This window comes from Lithobates pipiens, unplaced genomic scaffold (assembly GCF_037356315.1).
Source record: "Lithobates pipiens isolate NorthernLeopardFrog02 unplaced genomic scaffold, aLitPip1_a1.2 Scaffold_28, whole genome shotgun sequence".
In the NCBI taxonomy this organism is placed as follows: domain Eukaryota; kingdom Metazoa; phylum Chordata; class Amphibia; order Anura; family Ranidae; genus Lithobates; species Lithobates pipiens.
Window position 1 is genome coordinate 101,684,643 of NW_027507789.1, and position 20,643 is coordinate 101,705,285.

The following is a 20,643-nucleotide window of genomic DNA, read 5'->3' on the forward strand; positions in this document are numbered from 1 at the left end:
CACTACTGACTGCAAGCTCTATTATTAAAGATAGATCACTAGCTATATAGGTGAGGTGAATATCGCGGTGTATACTGCGGTCAGGGCACGCAGACAATAACCAGAAAACAGCAGAGATAAAGGGGTATATACAGATGTATACTGTGCTGTGCTGGAGGCACACACAACTTCCAATAACTCCTGCAGATGGCAATTGGGCTCAAATAGAGAACAGCTATGTAGGTGGATTATAGCGGTATGTACTGGGTACAGAGCACGCAGACAGCACGCACCTCCTAACACTACTGACTGCAAGCTCTATTATTAAAGATAGATCACTAGCTATATAGGTGAGGTGAATATAGTGGTGTATACTGCGGTCAGGGCACAGACAATAACCACTACACAACAGCAAGAAAGGAAATCAGCCAAAAACGATCGGTGTGTACTGTGTTGAAGGTACACAGAACACCCACTGCTTCAGATGCCAACACACTACACGAGGCCGCCTCAATGGCGGCCTTATATAGTGTGGGGCGTGCACTACACAGCCTGAGCTATGATTGGCCACAGGCATCCTGCCTGTGGCCAATCATGGCTCTCCTCGCTGCTGGCACTGCGATTGGCCAAGCATGCGGGGTCACAGTGCATGCTTGGCCAATCATGAGCCAGCAATGCACTGCGCCATCGCAGTGCATTGTGGGCCGTGAGCGCCACGCGGATTTTGACGTGAACGGACCAAGTGTTCGGATTTCGCCGAACGGACGAACAGCCAATGTTCGAGTCGAACGTACGTTCGACTCGAACACGAAGCTCATCCCTAGTTATAAGTAATTTTTCAGCAAAAAAAAACAGTTTTTAACTTGTGAACAACAAATCTCAGAAAGAGGGTCGGCCCTTAAAGTGGATGTAAACCCTGTAAATTCTAAACGACTGCCATAATGGTGATCTATAAGGATTTACATGCCTCCTGCATGTATCCTTATCTGTCAAATGTCCCCCCTTTAGCTGTTTGAAACCCCAAAAAACTGCAGATTCACTGGGCGGGTCTGTTGTTCGGAGCTCGGTTGGCAGAGTCATGATGTCAGCAGACTCCCCACCCACCTCTACACTCCCCTTGGCCAGATAGTGCAGGAGAGGCAGAGTGCATTCTGGGTAAAAGCAAAGCACGCTCACGGCCCCCGGTCATATCTTCACAGTGTCCAGTGATAGTGGGGGATGATCGGTGCGATGGGAAAGCTGTAAGCACCGATCCCCCCTGCATGGCTTTTCATGATCTGTTTCACTCCCTCCCGCAGCTTTCACCTCAAAGGCCATGCAGGGGGGATTGGTGCTTACAGCTTTCCCATCGCACTGATCATTCCCCACTGTCCTCAGTGTCCTCCTCCGCCCCTCTCCTTGTGTCCAAAACATCCCCCCCCCATGTCCTCCTCCTCCCGTCCCTCTCCGCCGTGTGTCCACAACATCCCCCTCTGTCTTCCTCCTCCCCTCCCCTCTCCTCTCCTCTCCCGCGGGCTGTGAGGGGGGGGGGGGGTCGCGGGGATCTGTCAGGATGGAGAGCGGAGAAAGGGGCTGGTATGTCAATTACTAGCCCCTTTCTTTTCTGAATGGGACACAGAGTGTTCGTTACCGATCGCTCTGTGTCCTGTGATAACTGAGCAGAGTAACCTATGTGTTACTCTACTCAGTGTATGAATGGAGAGGAGCCGCTGTCTCCCCTCCATTCACCTTGTGTGCAGAGAAAGGACTGGGGAATCTGTATCCTCTGTCCTTTCTCTGTCTCAAATGGGAGATGTCAGGGGTCTCTGTTTAGACCCCTGACATGTCACCAAAGCCCCCAACAGGGCTGATAAAAAAAAATATTCCAAAAAAAAGATAAAAAAATTAAATTGTAAAAAAAAAACAACAACCGTCCACTGCCCCACTGACACTGACCACTGCCCCACTGACACCGTCCACTGCCCCACTGACACCGTCCACTGACACCGACCAATGCCCCACTGACACCGACCAATGCCCCACTGACACCGACCACTGCCCCACTGACACCGTCCACTGCCCCACTGACACCGTCTACTGACACCGACCAATGCCCCACTGACACCGACCAATGCCCCACTGACACCGACCACTGCCACACTGCCATCGACCACTGCCACACTGACACCGACCACTGCCACACTGACACCGTCCACTGCCACACTGACACCGTCCACTACCCCACTGACACCGTCCACTGACACCGACCAATGCCCCACTGACACCGACCAATGCCACACTGACACCGACCACTGCCACACTGACACCGTCCACTGCCACACTGACACCCTCCACTGCCACACTGACACCCTCCACTGCCCCACTGACACCGATCACTGACACTGTCCAATGCCCCACTGACACCGATCACTGACACTGTCCAATGCCCCACTGACACCGATCACTGACACTGTCCAATGCCCCACTGACACCGATCACTGACACTGTCCAATGCCCCACTGACACCGATCACTGACACCGTCCAATGCCCCACTGACACCGTCCAATGCCCCACTGACACCGTCCACTGCCCCCCTGACACCGTCCACTGCCCCCCTGACACCGACCACTGACAATGACCAATGCCCCACTGACACCGTCCACTTCCCTACTGACGCCGTCCACTGCCCCCCTGACACCGTCCACTGCCCCCCTGACACCGTCCACTGCCCCTGACACCATCTACTGCCCCCTGACACCATCTACTGCCCCCTACTGCCCCCTGACACCATCTACTGCCCCCTGACACCGTCTACTGCCCCCCTGACACTGTCCACTGCCCCCCTGACACCGACCACTGCCCCACTGACACCGACCACTGCCCCCCTGACACCGACCACTGCCCCCCTGACACCGACCACTGCCCCCCTGACACCGTCCACTGCCCCCCTGACACCGTCCGCTGCCCCCCCTGACACCGTCCGCTGCCCCCCCTGACACCGTCCGCTGCCCCCCCTGACACCGTCCGCTGCCCCGCTGACACCGTCCGCTGCCCCCCTGACACCGTCCACTGCCCCACTGACACTGTCCACTGCCCCTCTGACACCGACCACTGCCCCACTGACACCAACCACTGCCCCACTGACACCGACCACTGACACCGACCAATGCCCCGCTGACACCGATCACTGACACCAACCACTGCCCCACTGACACCGACCACTGCCCCACTGACACCGACCATTGCCCCACTGACACCGACCATTGCCCCACTGACACCGACCACTGCCCCACTGACACCGACCACTGCCCCACTGACACCGACCAATGCCCCACTGACACCGTCCACTGCCCCACTGACACCGTCCACTGCCCCACTGACACCGTCCACTGCCCCACTGACACCGTCCACTGCCACACTGACACCGTCCACTGCCCCACTGACAGCGATCACTGACACTGTCCAATGCCCCACTGACACTGATCAATGGCACCATCCACTGACACTGTCCACTGCCCCCCTGGCACTGTTCACTGCCCCCTGGCACCGTTCACTGCCCCCTGACACCGTCCACTGCCCCACTGACACCGATCACTGACACTGTCCAATGCCCCACTGACACTGATCACTGACACCGTCCAATGCCTCACTGACACCGATCACTGACACCGTCCACTGCCCCCCTGACACCGTCCACTGCCCTCCTGACACCGTCCACTGCACCACTGACACCGCCCACTGCCCCACAATAGGTGTTCACACCTATGCGATCCGATTCATGTCCTAACTGTCAGTTTGCAGTGCGATATGCGAGCTGAAATGGGGTGTTGTTAACATTGTATGACACTCCCCAGCAGTGAGCATATGGCAGTGTGAACTGCCGTGCGAGTCAGATGCGATGTGGGAACCCGCAGTGGATTTGCAGGGTTCCCGAATCGCAGCCTTGGTGGGAGCAGTCAGGTGATATTTGTAGGCTGTATGCTTTGAGGCTCAGTTCACACTGGTGCAATGCAGGAACCCTGCGAGTCCACTGCGGGCTCCCACATCGCATCAGACTCGCGCGGCAGTTCTCGCTGCCATATGCGAACTGCTGGGGAGTGTCATACAATATTAATGACACCCCCATTTCAGCTCGCATATCGCACTGCGAACTGACAGTTAGGACATGAATCGGATTGGATTCTGCTGCAGACCAAAAAAGGTTCCTCTGCAAGTTTGGTCAGAATGCAGTGCAATATCATCCATACTATCTGTATGGCTGAACTCGCACTGCACGGACATCGCATGTGATTTGCACTGCATTCCAGTGGGAATCACATGCAATCTCATACAGCACACTGGTATGAACTGGCCCTAAGCTCATTTAGCCTTACTGCCCCACATAACAAATCCTGGTGATGGAAAGGAATGTTGCAACTGTGATCAGGTGACCTCACACACACGCACACACTGCACTATAACAATCATCAGATCACTGGATGTTCTACTCTGCCCAGCCCTGTCTACATACAGCAGCCCTAAAGCACTTGTCTGTCTTTATTCTTCTCGCTGTTCACTGTAGTGATGTCCAGTTCATGAATGAATCGTTCTTTTCAATCGATTCTTTTCAGTGAACTGGATGAATCGATTCATCTGACTGAACTGATCTGTTTAAAACAGTTCACTCTGCACTCAATAGAATAGCAGAGCAAGCCCTGTAATATGATCCTACAGTGAGAGCTCAGCCCCTCCCTGCAACCAATCAGCTCAATCACAGCACACTGACACTCAGAACTGTTTTAAGTTTTGTATCCAGTTCCTGAGTCAGGAGTACACAGCACACTGAGTTAAAGAATCATTCGAGTTGTTTGAACACAGTACACTGAAAGAATCACGAGTCCCCACCAGTAGAACAATACACAAATCCAATGATCAGGTAGCAGAGGTGATAAGGTGGTACGAACAGACTAAGGCCCTTTCACACTCGTGCGACTTGTCCTGCGACTTGAGACTGCAAAGTCACATGACAAGTCACATCCCATGATTTCCAACGAGTTCAGTTCATATCTATGCGGCTTCAAAGTAGTTTTTGTACTACTTTTGTCTGACTTTGATGCGACTTGTGGCAGAGACCTCAAGATTACACAGACATTGCTTCAAGTCGTGGCAAAAATCATGGCAAAAGCACTTGACTTTCAAGTTGCACAAGTGTGAAAATAGCCTTAACGATTGGATTTTACTACCAGGGGTACTTTGCCCATGGTAGTAAAATCTGATCATCATTCCTGCACATGTACTGTAAAGACTACGGCAAATTTGATGGCTAGCAATGTTAACTGTGAAATTGGCCCATCAGAATGCAGTTCACATGCACAAAAACCTACTTTTCATTTAGGCTCCGTTTCCACTTGTGAAACTTGTCCTGCGACTTTGGACTGCAAAGTTGCATGACAAGTCATACTCTATGATTTCCAATGAGTATTATTTGTATCTGTGCGACTTCAAAGTAGTCCCTGCACTACTTTGGTCCCACTTTGATGCAACTTGAGATCCATAGACCTCCGGAATATACAGGCATTGCTTTAAAGTCACATCAAAATTGCGGCAGAATTGTGCAACTTTCAGGCTGTGTTAGCCTGAAAGTTGCACGATTCTGCCATGACTTGAAGCAATACCTGTGTATTCTGGTGGTTTATGGACCTCAAGTCACATTAAAATGGGACCAAAGTAGTGCAGGGACTACTTTGAAGTCGCTGTAACTTGAAGTCGCACAGATATATATGGTACTCATTGGAAATCGGGTTCTTATTGTCATGCAACTTTGCAGTCCCAAGTCGCAGGACAAGTTGCACAAGTGGAAACAGAGCCTAAATGAAAAGCGGGGTTTGTGTGCATGTGAACTGCATTCTGGGGCAACTTCACAGTTAACATTGCTATCCATCAAATTTGCAGAAACCTAGGCTCAGGGCCAGTTCACACTGCTGTGTGGTGCAAAATCGCATGCGATTTGCACTGCAGTGCAAATCACAGGCGATGTCCGTGCAATGTGATTTCAGCCATACAGATAGTATGGCTGAAATCGTATCGCATTCAGACTAAACTCGCACAGGACCCTTTTTTTGGTCCGCACCAGTATCCGATTCATGTCCAAACTAACACTTCGCAGTGCGAAATGCGAGCTGAAATGGGGGTGTCATTAACATTGTATGACACTCCCCAGCAGTTTGCATATGTCATTGTGAACTGTCGTGTGAGTCTGGTGCGATGCAGGAACCCGTAGTGGAATCGCAGGGTTCCCGCATCGCACAAGTGTGAACCCAGCCTAACACAGGTGTTTGTGTATCACCAAAATTCAAGACACTGAACTAATCTGACAACAAGAGGCTTGTGCTCTGCACCAATCAACTAAATCAAAGTAAACGTCCCCGGGACCTGCCAACCTTCTGTGTGAATCGCTCTTCTGATTCTAATCATTTAATATGGTTGAATCAGAGCTTCGGTTCACTTGCTTGTCAGTAGACTCAGCAATTAAACCGAAGAACCTAAGAATGGATTCATTTCAGTGAGCAGTTCAAAATGAATCGATTCACTTTAAAGATCCCATCACTAGTTCACTGCAGCATACAGGAGGATCACACCCCACGATGAGAAACATCCAGTCAAAACACAGTAAAGGCAGCCAATCCTGGGAGAGCTGGAGGGGAGAGGAGGGGAGGGGAGGGGGATGTGAATTGTGAACTTTTTACACAGGATGAGCCTTTCACTCACAGCAAGGGGGAGGTTTTGACAAAGTTTTAGAGACTTTGTCAAGATTTCTATAACAGAACAATAAGACGATTGCTCAGAGCTGGATTAAATCTGTGTGGCAAGACTTGCCTCAAATGATGGGAAATCTTATTCTCTACGTTTACATCCACTTTAAGTGGTTAAGGTTTATTTTATCAGTACAGCCACCAGCCTGCATATAATCAGTATTTCATAGATGAAATAAAAAACACACTTTTTTTTTTTTTTATTCCTTTTTTTTTTATTTAAGTTAAGAAGTAGACATCCACAAAATATACAATTATTTCCCAAACATATTGATACAAATAAATCCCCTCTCTGTACCATCCTTCTTCCCTTTTAGGCACCCATACAACCAATACCAACAACAGATGAATACAAATCACGCCAAAAAAGAGGGAAAATAGGACACCCCTAACATCACAATAAATTAGTAAACAACCACTTCTTCCATTAATTCCTCCCTGTCTTCTCCCACACCTAAACAACTTCAGGGGGGTATAATATGACCTATGTATCAAATACAATTGAGATACAATTTGCGAGGGGGATAGTGAGACTTTGGTCCCCAGTGCCATAACCCATCCCCATTATTCCTCTGTCATTGGGCCCACATCTCTCTCCCACTTTGCCCTGTTTTCACTTTCTATCTCTCTCTTGTTCTGCTCCCTTTATATAACCGTAAATATTGGAGATTACTCCTTTAGATGTTTTAGTATTTACTATTTTCCTAAGTGCGGGCATCTTACTCCACTCTAATTTCTTTCCTCTAAATTGTACCTCCAATGCATGTCTAATTTGCATATAACTATAAAATGAGCGGCTGGATACTTCGTATTCTTCCCTTAATTCCTGGAATGTTTTCAGCCTCCCTTCCTTATACAGTTGTGGTAGGTAGTGAATGCCCTTCTGATCCCATTCTTCTATTTTCCCCATTTTTCTGATTTCCACTAGATTTTTATTTTGACAAACTGGGAAAAATTCAGAATATCCGCTGTATCCCAACATAGCCTTTACCGATTCCCAGCATTTTACCATCAGTTGCACTGTTGGACATCTGGACCTAAACGAATCGGCCTCCACTGCCTCCACAACTGTATTATGCAGGGTATCATTCAGCAGAAGCTTATTACCTACCTCCTCTTCTACCGATAAGTTACTTCCTTTCATATACTGTAATTGAGCCGCCAAAAAATATCTCATATTTGCTAGCGCCAAGCCTCCCAGTTCCCTTGACCTTTGCAACGCGTGTAAGTGAATTCTTGCCACCCCATTCTTCCATATTATTTCTCTAAACATAATTTCTATTTTTTAAACCAATATTTCGGAATACAGACTGGGGAAATATGTATCACATATAATATTTGGGGCATCCACACCATTTTAATTAGATTACACCTGCCAGCTACTGAGAGGGGGAGATTTTTCCATACTCTAATTTTACGCCTCAACTTTGTCATAAGTGGGACTAAGTTCCCTGTTACGCACTGCCCTGGGTCTCTTATCATGTTCACTCCTAAATATTTCATTTGATCAACTATTTTAATTTGGGATACCTATTTTGACAGTGGTTCTTTTAAGGGATCTATTGGCAAAAGTACTGTTTTTTCCCAATTAATTTCTAGTCCAGAAAAATATCCAAATTCTTTAACCTTTTTCATTGCTGCTACCAATGAGGGCCCCGTATCCCCCAGAAACAATAACACATCATCCGCGTACATAGCAACCTTTTCCTCTTCTTGACCCCTTTTAAATCCCTGTATCTCCTGTGACTCTCTCAGGGCAATGGCTAATGGCTCCATTGCAAGGGCGAAAAGCAGGGGCGACAATGGGCACCCCTGTCTTGTCCCCTTCCTCAACTGGAACTATTCAGAACACTCTCCATTTATCCTCACTTTTGCCCTGGGCCCTGTATATAGCAGTCTTATCCATCATGCGAACCTCGGCCCAAACTGAAACTCTGCTAACACCTTCCATAGGTAATGCCATTCCAGGCTGTCAAAAGCCTTAGTCGCATCAAGGGACAAGACCGCTCTATTTCCTTCATTTTCTGATGGAATCTGCATATTTAAGTACATTCGTCTTACATTTGTGCTTGTAGATCTATCTGGAATGAAGCCCGTCTGGTCTAAATGTACCACTTTGGCTATTATTTTATTTACTCTTGTTGCTAATACTTTTGCCAAGATTTTTACATCTGAGCACAGTAGTGATATAGGCCTGTGTGATGTTGTCTCCAGCTGATTTTTCCCTTCTTTTGCTAGAACCACTATTGTGGCCTCAGTCATTGATAACGGTAACTTCCCATATTCGAAGGCTCCATTGAACACCTGTAAGAGATTAGGTAGTAATATTTCCCCAAATTTTTTATAAATCTCTATTGGCAATCCGTCCGGTCCCGGAGCTTTCTGGTTTGCCATTTCTGCTGTTACTTTTTGCAACTCCTCTAGTGTCAGTGGAGCCTCCAATCCTTCCCTGTCTTCCTCCTTTAATTGGGGTACTTTTATTTTGCCAAACAATTCCCACATTTCTCCTTCTACATTGGAATTTGAGACTTTATATAATTCCTCATAATATGTTTTGAATTCCTTCTCTATCTCAGAGGTTGACTTCCTTATAATACCTTCCCTGTCCAGGATCGCCGGTATGATAGAAGATGGGCTATTTACCTTAGCTATTAATGATAAAATTCTCCCCACCTGTTCCCTCTCTCCAAAGAAAGTCTGCCTCTGAAATAGCCTTTTCTTCTCCTCTTTCTCCCATATCAGTCTCTTATATTCTACTTGATTCTCCACCCACTCCCTATAACTGTCTACCGATGGTGCCTTTCTTCTGCCCACCTTACGCTCTCTTTCGCTGCTGTTTCTTTGGCTATTGACTGTTTCTTAACCTGAGATATTTTTTTGATCAGCACCCCCTTAAGAAATGCTTTCAAAGTGTCCCACATTATTCCCAATGACGTGGATCCTACATTTATACTTAAAAATTCCTTCAAACTAACTGTCACCTCCTCCACATTCTCCATTATCTCTAACCAAAAAGGATTTACCTTCCACTCCTTTCTACTACAACTTCTCCCCATTTTTATTGAAAGAGTTACTAGTGAGTGGTCTGAGATTCCCCTCGGTTCATACTCCACCTTTTCCATTATCTCCAATGCCTCTTCATTACATAGCACCAGATCAATCCTAGACAAGGAAGAGTGCGTCCTAGAGTGACAAGAATACTGTTTTGCCATAGGATTCCATCTCCTCCATATATTCACAAACCCTGTTTCCTCGCAAAATTGGAACAATGGCCCACTGGGTCCCTCCCTTCTGACTACCTTTTGTGGGAACCTATCTATGTTTTGATCCATCGTCATGTTAAAATCCCCTGCCACTATGACTGGGACCCCCGGCTTATCCATAATAAACCTCATCAGCTCACATAATATTTTTGCATTAAATGGCGGAGGAATATACACATTAGCAATCACACATACTTTATCTTCCATCCTACAAAAAAGAAAAACATAATCCACCCTTATCATCTACCATGCTTTGTCTGCAGGATAGACCTGTTCCAGGATCTATCAAAATACTCACCCCTCTTGAATAAGGGGTATACATGGAATGATATTGTATCCTATATTTCCTATGTTTTAAAATGCAGGTTGTGTCTTTTTCAAGATGAGTCTCCTGCTGGAAAAGCATCCCATAACCACCTGTGCTACCCATGGAAAAAAGTGCCCGTCTTTTCATTTGGTCTTTTATCCCCCCCTCCCGTACATTCTGTGAACATATTTTAACTCTTTTAGTGAAATTTACAACCTTACTTTTCAATTCCTTATTTACTCTCAATTTATCATTTTCCACTTATTGACAACAAAATTATTTTTATTTCTATTCCGTGCTTCATCTTTGTGTTCTATAGTGTTCTCTCCCCCCTTCTAATTTTCCTGTGTTTCCTATCTAATGTATTTAATGATTTAACCTTCTGTGTATCCTCCGAACCTTTACCGTGCATTCCTTTACATCCACTTATCCTTACACCCACCTCCTCCACCTTCCTCTCACTTTCATTCTTCCATACACCCTCCCTTTCATCCTTAAATTCACCCCCCCCCTTTTTTTTACCCTTCTCCCCCCTCCCACCCCACCCCACTTGGGGTTCATCTATGGGGCTTCCAAAGTGACCGTTTTTTCCTCCCAGGGTGATATATCCTTCCCACCTGCCCTCCCCCCCCCTCCCACTCCCATTACTTCATAAACATATCTATTTCTCACTTGCGGCGAGGAGAAAGAAAGAAAGAAAAAAAAAAGGGCAAGGGGTAAGGAGAAACTATACACAAAACCCCTATCATAGTCTCTTCTTTTAGCCAGGATTTCTTAAAAAATAAAAAATAAATACAAAAATAAAAGGGGGAAGAAGGCAACAATCCTCTTCAGTCAAATCCACAGTCTGTGTCCAGTTTCAGCTTCCTTTCTGTCTCCCTGTTGAATCTGACATTCATTTTTACCCAGCCATGATGACGCTTCTGCTAGGTTATTAAAGAACCTGGTTTCCCCCAGTGCTATTACTCTCAAACGTGCCAGATAAAGTAATGCATAATTCAATTTAAGATGTTGCAGTCTGTGTTTACATTCTATAAAATTAGCTCTCTGTCTTTGCAACTCGGGGGAAAAATCCGGATATAATGAGATCTTTACACCTTTATATTCTAAATTTCTCAGTTCTCTTGCTTTCTGAAGAATGACAGTCTTATCCCTATAACACCAGAGTTTGATAATTAGAGGTCTTGGCTGGTTTCTTACGGACGTAGTCCTAAAGGGAATTCTATGTGCCCTTTCAATCGCAAAAAACCTTGATAATGTCTGTCCACAAAATGTATCTTTTATCCATGTTTCCATAAACTCTATGGGATTACTTCCTTCACTTTTCTCTGGGAGGCCTAGTACCCTTATATTTTTCCTGCGTATCCTATTTTCCATATTGTCCATTTTATCCATGCACATATTCAATTGTTCCCTCATTACATGCATCTCCTGTTTCAACGGATATAGATCATCTTCCGCCTGACTGACTCTCCCCTCAAGAGCTGTAGTACGAGTAGAAACTTCTTGTATATCACTTTTCAAATGTAGCACATCTTCCCTTATCTGCTTTAATTGATCTGATAAATCATTTAAGGATAACTTGCAGATGTTAATCACAGATAAAATATCTTTTAAGGATGGCTCTCTTTCTATTGCAATGATACATGCATCAAGGGACAAGACCGCACGCTTGTTCTTGTCCACTATCCATTTCTGTGGGGTGTTCTTGTCCACTATCCATTTCTGTGGTTGACCTCATCACTGGCTCCTGCGCCTCTGCTATTTCTCTTATTGCTGCTGTAGTGGCTATTGGTGCTACGGTTTTTATTGTTTTGATTGCAGATTTCACTGGTACTTCTGTCGCCAGACCCTGGCTTTTCCTCCCCATCATTTGTGCTACAGTTGTGGCCTGCTGCTGCCCTTCTCCCATTTGAGCACATTTTTTTGGTGTCTGATTTGGTGTGTGAGCATACAGCTCTAATTTGGAAGCGGCTGCAGCAGCAGTCTGCCCTGATACCTGGCCTGTCTTCTCCTTGGAACTCCGCAGCATCTGAGTTCCATTTTGTGTAGCTGCCTCCTCTGCCCCCCTTTTCCTGGTCATACCTGGAATCTGATGTCCTCTTTCGCCAGGGGTGTACCGCTCTATCCCACCACTACCGCCTTTCCCTCTCTCACCGGGATGCGCATTCGGTGGTTCCATGCGGGAGAGCTATAGGAGGCTTCACCACTCTCTTCCGCCGTCTCTCTGCTGCTTGGCTCTCCGCTGAACAGCGGCTTTGCGGTATTGCGGCGTCACGGCTTCTCGGCGTCTCCTTCCCCTTCCTTCCTCCTCCTTCTCACCGCATCAGATGCTGGATCGGGCGGGAGGCCTGAGCATGCCTCGTCCTCTCACCCCGACATCCGGTCACGCCCCCAACACACTTTGATAGTTTGGTAATGATTGGTTTGCAGTCATTAGTGACAGCTATATTTGACAGCCAACAGGTGTGAAAAAATGTCTGTGGCTAGCTCTCAAGGGTAGGACATGTTTTACTTTATACTGAACACAAGGCACCATGCCAAGGAACCTTAACATAGGGTTTACTAGCAGCAGGGCTTTTTTTTCTTAGAGAATAGGTGCAGGAACTCCCCCTTTCTGAGTCACCTCTTTTCTCCACCCCTACCCACCTATGAGCACCATTCCTTGGTTTCACCACCTACCCACCAATACTGCCTTTTTTTAGAGAATACAGAACCAAGTATCATTTTGTAATTTATATGGCATTTTTATGGAATTTGGTCATAACAAGAAAAGCACTAAAATAGATCCCCATGCAGCCAGTAACAATAGACCCCCCCCCCCCCAGCAACAATAGATCCCCCTATCAACAATGGACCACCCAGAACAAAATTCCCCCGAAGCAACAATAGGCTCTTGGCCTCAACAGATCTCTTACAGCCAGCATCAATAGACTTTATGGCAGCCAACAATAGACCCCTCCCTCAACAGTAGATCTCTCCCAGCAACAACTGACCCCCAGCAATATAAGCCTTCCCCCAAGCAACAATAGACCCCCACTAGAAACACTAGACCTCCTCAGCAACAAAAGACCCCTAGTGCTGAGGTGCCGGAACTGCGTTCCCCTGCGTTCCCGCTGAAAAAAAGCCCTGACTAGCAATGATAAAACAATGCTCCTTGTAACATTCTGACTTGTATTGAAGCAGATAGATCAGCATCATTTGTTTCAGAGTACAGTGAAAATCTACAGAATGATAGCCAAGATGTACCGATTCTTTTCTGAAACGCTTTCAGGCGTGGAATATGCCATTTCAACATTAATGGGTTACTAAGATTAGCACTCTCTACTTACAGGCAGGTGCTAGTTTCGTTTTTTTTTCTAGTTGTAGGGCTGAGATACAGGTAAATTTAGCGAGGCCTGTGTTTTCATTTCAGGCCTGGTTGTTTTGATCTGGGAATGGGAGTGTCAGTATAGTGGGGGGTGTGGCCACCTACACTTTGGCTCAAAGATGCCTCCTCTGCTTCTAGAGGAATGTTCTGGAAGATAGGCTGGGCTTGAGGCCTGAGTGGCAGGCAGCTTGTGTGGGGAGCCCTGACCAATCATTAAATTGCATTGGCAGGGGGCAGGCCTCTCATATAAGCTGCAGGCACATGCTTCTGGGGAGGAGTTCTGCAGTATAGGAAAGACAGCATGAAGTGCTGAGGTGTTGTACTGGGCATCTCCATGCGGCTATGCGCTGTGTGTGGAGGAGGGATGGAGGAACCCCTGAGAAAGAGTTAAAGATTTGGATCTTCATCCCTGTGGGGTACATCAGGCTGCTGTGACTGGGGAACACAGGACCTGGATGTAATGAAGATCAAAGTGGAGGAAGTAGGAGTCAAGCGGCGGAAGTAGACCAGCCTATCAGCTGTCTGTGACCGGGGAACACAGGACTTTGATACAAAGGAGAAGGTCAGTGTAACGGAAGAAGCAGAAGTACTGTAGAGAGAGTAGTGTAGCATGCTGTGTGACTTTGCACAGAGTGGCCCTTATCATCATTTTTTGGGGTCCCTCAGCGGCGCTGGTGGCTCCTCCTCTTCTCGAGTGCCCCGTCTGAGAAGCGCTCTCCTTCAAGACAACCGTGCAGGTGCGCTCCTGAGTCCTCCTGCTGCGTCTATTGACACAGACAGCAGGACTTGGCCCCACCCCCCTGGCACCCACGTCATTGGCTTTAAATGAGAGCAGTGGGAGCCAATGGCTGCGCTGTTATCAATCTATCCAATCAGAACACGAGACACCGGCCAGAGCTGGTGTGCTTTTTCCCACGTGAGAATTACGGGGATCAGGTAAGTAAAAGGGGGGCTGCTGCACTACAGGTTTTTGAGGGTTTAAAACCCCTAAAGCCTCATACACATGATCAGACTTTGTATTAACTTTACCGTGAATTTTTGTACAAAGGGCGTTGGCCATGAACTTGTGTTGCATACACACGGCAGGACTCTTTCAGCTAACTTTCACCAAATCACATGTTTTTTCTGCTCTTTACCGCCACCTTTGGTCAACCTCTGTATTGTTGCCTGATCTTTTGCATTGGTTCTGAGCATGCGTGTTTGTACTTTTTACAAAAGTCCTATGGTTTTCTGTACACAGGATCAGACTTTGCTCCATCAGACTTTTGTTGCCGGAAAGTTTGTCCGTTCGCACAGCCAACAAAAATCAGATGAAAACCGAAAAAGTTTGTCCGATGGAGCATACATACGGTCGGATGTTGCCTTAAAACAGCAAATTTGCATGTTTGTTGTCAAAAAGTCTGATTGTGTGTATGGGCCTTAATACACATCATCCACCTTAGCAGATGAAGTTTTTTATAACATTTCCTATACATTGTTTATTATCATAATTTCTATTTGATACAATAATAAAACACTTTGTTTTACAGTTGCTGCAGATATTATTTCAACCAAGCATCACAAAGTAAATTTTGAGGAATGTTGGGTGAATGTGAAGGCTGAAGCTGTAGAACTTTCTGTACTGGATTACCTTAATGTAAGTAAAATAAATCCATCAAAGGAATTCTTGTAAACACTTTCAATTAAAAGTGAAGTATGGGTTTGGGCTTTTTTTTTAGATTAATACTCACCTAGGTGGATGCAGCATAGGTCCGATGCTACATCTGTCTCCCGGCACCTCTGCCCTCAGAACTGAGAGATCGAACACCGCAGATCACTTGGTTCTGAAAGCTCCTGGAGCAGAGAGCTGCTGACTGTCTGCCCCCTCCTCGCTCATTGGAGCGCTGGGCTGTGAAGGGGGTGGCTGTCTCAGGCTCTTATCGGCTCGCTGAGATGAGTGTCAGTCCAGGCACCTGGCGGATCCAGACTCCCATTGTCCAGATGACGCAGTGCCTGGACTGACTTCTGTGACATCAACAGAGAGCGGACTTCAGACCCATAGGAAAAGTACAACCAAATGAGCTTTGGCTATACTTCTCCTTTAGTTATATAACTTTCTAGCACAGAGAGTATCTAACATGTAGTCCAATACCTTACATAAGCCTTTCTCAACCTTTTCAACACAGAGGAACCCTTGAAATAGTTCTCAAGTCTCGGGGAACCCCCGGCTAAAAATTAGAAATCTACAACTCATGATACATTAGTGTGATGGTCAGTGGGAAGAATGGTCCCTACACTTGTGGTCATTGGGAAGAATTACTTACTTACAGATATCTAAAAAGATCAATGGTGTTGGTGGGAACTTATCTGAGAGGCAGAAATGGCCCAATGCTGAAGGAACCCCTAGCAACCTCTGGAGGAACCCTAGGGTTCCACTGAACCCTGGTTGAGAATCACTGCCTTACATCATGATGTGAAGAGGTAAGCTCTGGTACCACAACTCGATAACAGACAACTTCTGTTTAGACTGGTCAATATATTGCATGCATACGGTCAACAAATGACTCATCATATTCACAAAATTATTAAGACAATTTTATACCTACAAAAATGGGACATGTGGCCCACACATTGATCTCACATCTATCTCAGTTATAAATCTTAATGTTTATTGGCAAATTTTCTCTAAAAATAAAACTCACTTAACAGCCTTTATACCACCTTAAAATATGTGATCACAATAATCTCTATTAAGGATTGGGGGTGGTACACTAGCCAACTGTATGGTAACCCCTCCTTGTGCACTCCCTTTTCCTATATCCTCCTTGTGCACCCCCTTTTCCTATATATTTAAATACAAGACTTTAATGTATTTCCCCAAATCTTTTACATTTATAGGGAGTAGAAGAGACAGTAAATGATTTTGGAGAACCCTAAACACTAGTTATTTCCTTTCATCTTACAGGACTATTAATTTTGAATGGTAATGTTTTTAAATACACAAATGCGTGATCCATAATTCAGTATGTTTCACCACTATAGTTGGACATTGCTGAGAAAAAAAAAAACAATCCCCTTTGCAATAGTGCAAAAACAAAAAGGTGCAGTACATACCATAATTTGTCAAAGAAACAAAAGGTGTCCATTTTAGAGAAATTTTACGATTAAAAGTTTTTTACAGACCATCGGTGGGCGTGTGAGCAAATCTCTTCCTATTGTTTTCCCTCTTTTGACATTACACATTTAAAATTGTAAAAGAAAAAAGGAACTGTTAGGCAATAACTATAAATATCATTTTATCAGCAATGATAACAAGCCCTCAAATAAATCCACTCCATAAAACCATTTAGATTTTCTAGGCCTGAGATCTGGGACTCTTTCCACACTAGGTACTGTGCTTACCCCTCTTAAGCCCTCATACACACGATCTGACTTTGTACAAACTTTCCCTTGGATTTTTGTACAAAGGGCATCGGCCGTGAACTTGTATTGCATACACACAGCAGGACTTTTTCAGCCAACCTTCACCAAATCACGTGGTTTTTCTGCTCTTTACCGCAACTTTTGGTCAACTTCTGTATTATTGTCTGATCTATTGCATTGGTTCTGAGTATGCGTGTTTGTACTTTGTACAAAAGTCCTATGGTTTTCTGTACTCACCTTCGGACTTTGCTCCATCAGACTTTGTTTGCTGGAAGGTTTGTCCGTTCGCACAGCCAACAAAAGTGAGATGAAAATCGAAAAATTTTGTCCGATAGAGCCTTAAAACTGCTAATTTGCATGTTGTCAAAAAGTCCGATCATGTGTATGAGCCTTAACATACTGTATCATGCTAACAGACACTAGAGCAAAGCAATTCCAACACAACAGATGGTTTACCTAGGAGCAATGTTCGATACGCACGATAGGCACAGTCTCTTTACCCCAAATGAAGATGGAGGGCATCATTCAGAAGGTATCCAAGATCATATAGAGGTCCCATCTATCAGTCTCAGTGTCTGAGCCCTATTGGCACGATGTCCTTGTGCATACCTCTAGTTCCGTGGTCTCACTGGCATCTGAGAGACTTCCAGATGGTATTCTTAATACAATGGAGATGGAAACATCTTTCTCAGACAATCCATTTAACAACGCTAATGAGCAGGAGCCTACACTGGTGGACGAATCCAGAGAATCTCTCCCGGTCCCATCATTTTGGTTCCCACTCATGGACCAGAATTACATCAGATGCGAGTGGCCAGGGGTGGGGTGCCCATTGCAGAGAATTCCGGATTCAGGGAAGATGGTCCTTTTCCACCAGAGGGATAGTGTCCAACGTCCTAGAAATTAGGGCAGCATTTCTAACCTTAACCTCTTTTGCATCTCAGGTCAAGGGACAGAGAGTACTTCTGCATTTGGACAACAAGGCGGCTGTCTCGTACATTCAGAAACAAGGGGGAAGTGGAACCTGTAATGCTGTGGAACCTGGTAGACCTCAGGGCAATATATCTCCCAGACAAAATGAACACGGAGGCAGATGTCTTATCAAGGAGGTTTGGGGACAACAGCGAATGGTCTCTCCATCCCAATGTGTTCAACCAAATCTCCAATCTATGGCAGACCCCACAGATGGATCTCTTTGCTACGCAGTAGAATTGCAAACTGGAGATTCTTCTCTCGTCTTCCACATCCACAAGCGGAGGGAGTAGATGTGCTGTCTTGTCCTTGGACCTTCAAGACAGCTTACTCCTTTCCTCCTCGCCCACTCATTTTGAGGTTTCTTCTCAGACTCCTGAACGAACCAGTCCAAGTGCTAGCAGTGCTACCCTACTGGCCGAAGACACCTTGGTTCCCTCTAGCCATGCACCTCAGTGTGGATCCTCCAATCAGAATTCCTCCCTTCCCGCACTTGTTGACCCAGGGCAGGCCAGCCCATCCAGACCCACAGAAGCTGGATCTTCATGTATGGAAGTTAAAAGGAGGAGGTTTGAATCCTTAGGCTGTTCCCAAGAGGTCATATCCACCCTGTTGAAAGCCAGAAAACCTACATCCAACATGATCTATGCAAAGATTTGGGACAAGTTCTTATCCTATGCCACAGAAAAGGGATTTGATTCTAGCTCTCCTTCCGCTGCTGATGTTCTGAGTTTTCTGCAAACTGGTCTCGATTTGGGATTCAGCCAGAGTTTCCTCAAGGTACAAGTGTCCGCAAATTTCTGCAGCAACTAACACCAGGTGGGCAGAAGACCCTCTAGTGGTTACGTTCCTCAGGGGAGTATTGAAGATGCATCCTGCATCCAGACGTTCCTTGCCAAAGTGGGATCATCCTCTAATATTGGAAGTTCTATCCACTCATCCATTTGTGCCAGTTGAAGAGGTCTCAATTTGGAACCTAACTTTAAAAACAACTTTTCTTTTGGCTATTACATCCGGCAGGAGGATTTCGGAATGCCAATCCCTAGGCGCAGGGGATAAACATATATCCTTTTTCCCAGATAGGGTAGAACTTCGCCCTCCCAGAGGATTCACACCCAAGGTCACCTCAACGGCAAATCTGTCAGAACAATGGGCGTTACCAGTTTTCATGGACTCAGAATCAAACTCCTGTCACGAGTTAGACATATCCAAAGTCCTCAGGGCCTACTTGGAAGCCACACCAAGTTTCAGGAACTCTGAAAGATTATTCATCATCCCATGGGGCAAGAATCGAGGAAAGGAAGCTTCTACCAGAACCTTGGCACCCTGGGTTGTCAAGCTAATTCAGAAAGCACACAGGGTGAAGAACTTGGAGGCTCAGGTGAATGCTCATTCAACAAGAGTGGTATCAGCTTCTTGGGCAGCAAGGGCAAATGTTTCTTTGGAAACAGTATGCAGGGCCGCCACTTGGTCTTCTCGACACACGTTCCTTAAACACTATCGTGTTGATCCGGGGGCTCTTATAACTGTAGAGTTCGGGAGAAGAGCACTTTGTGCTGCTATGTCTGTATCTGATTAAAATTTTTAGTTAAAGCATTAAAGTGGTTGTAAACCCTTACAAACCACTTTGACCTACAGGTAAGCCTAGATTAAGGCTTACCTGTAGGTCCAAGCAATATCTCCTAAACCTATATGGTTTAGGAGATATTTGCCCGAAAACGGGCACCGCTGTCTACGGCGCATGCGCCGTAGACAGCGGCGCGCAGGCACACTGAACGCGGCAGTTCCAAGAATGGAGCTGCCGCATTTGTCGACTCCCGTGCGCATGCACTCCCGGGAGTGACGTCATCGCGGCTTCGCCGAATGACAGCGGCGGAGCTGTGAGACGCCACCAGCAAGATGGATGCGGCGGACTACAGGGGACAGCGCGACTTCGCTGGCTCCTGTGTCAGGTAAGTGGCACATAATGGGCTACTATGCGATGCATAGTAGTCCATTATGCTTTACCTTTGCAGGGAAAAAAAGAGGAAGTAAACTCATCAGGGTTTACTTCCTCTTTAAACCCACCGTGTGAGCTAGATATTTATCACATGTATACTGCCATGAAAGCACCAGGAAGCCAATCCATGGCAGCATACGCTCCCACCCTCTGTATTCTATATTAGGAATAATGCCCTTTAATTTATGCTATTTACTAGTCCTGAAGGTGGAGTAGAGGAGGAGCTCTATCACATGTATGCTGCCATGGATTGGCACCAGGAAAGGAAAATTACGGTAAGTATGATACAATTTTCCATTTTTTGGGGGGGTAATTCTCCTTTAAAGGGGTGTGGCAGGGGCGTGTCCTATGCCTACATACATTTGCTAGTAGGTGTCCCTCATTCCCATCTCCAAATGTTGGGAGGTATTCAATAGGGGTACAGACAGACGACAGCCTATATCTTGACTGTGTTTTCTAGCAGCTCCCTCAAGGTATTTCTTTGTAAGCCCTTTTTATGTGGATCTCTGGAAGATTGTTAGGAAAATCTAGCCAATCAATTCCCCAGATACACCACACATACATTGTTTCAATTTGCACC

The 20,643-nt window shown here is 46.1% G+C and overlaps 1 protein-coding gene across 2 annotated transcripts in view; it reads left to right on the top strand.

Annotated features, from left to right (window-relative positions):
• Positions 1 to 20,643, top strand: part of IFI35 (interferon induced protein 35) — a 247,398-nt gene that overhangs the window by 195,271 nt on the left and 31,484 nt on the right. For both annotated transcript variants that reach the window (XM_077459492.1, XM_077459491.1), the window contains exon 6: positions 15,220 to 15,326. In XM_077459492.1, coding sequence (XP_077315618.1) covers positions 15,220 to 15,326 — 107 coding nt within the window. The remainder of the gene's footprint in view (positions 1 to 15,219; positions 15,327 to 20,643) is intronic.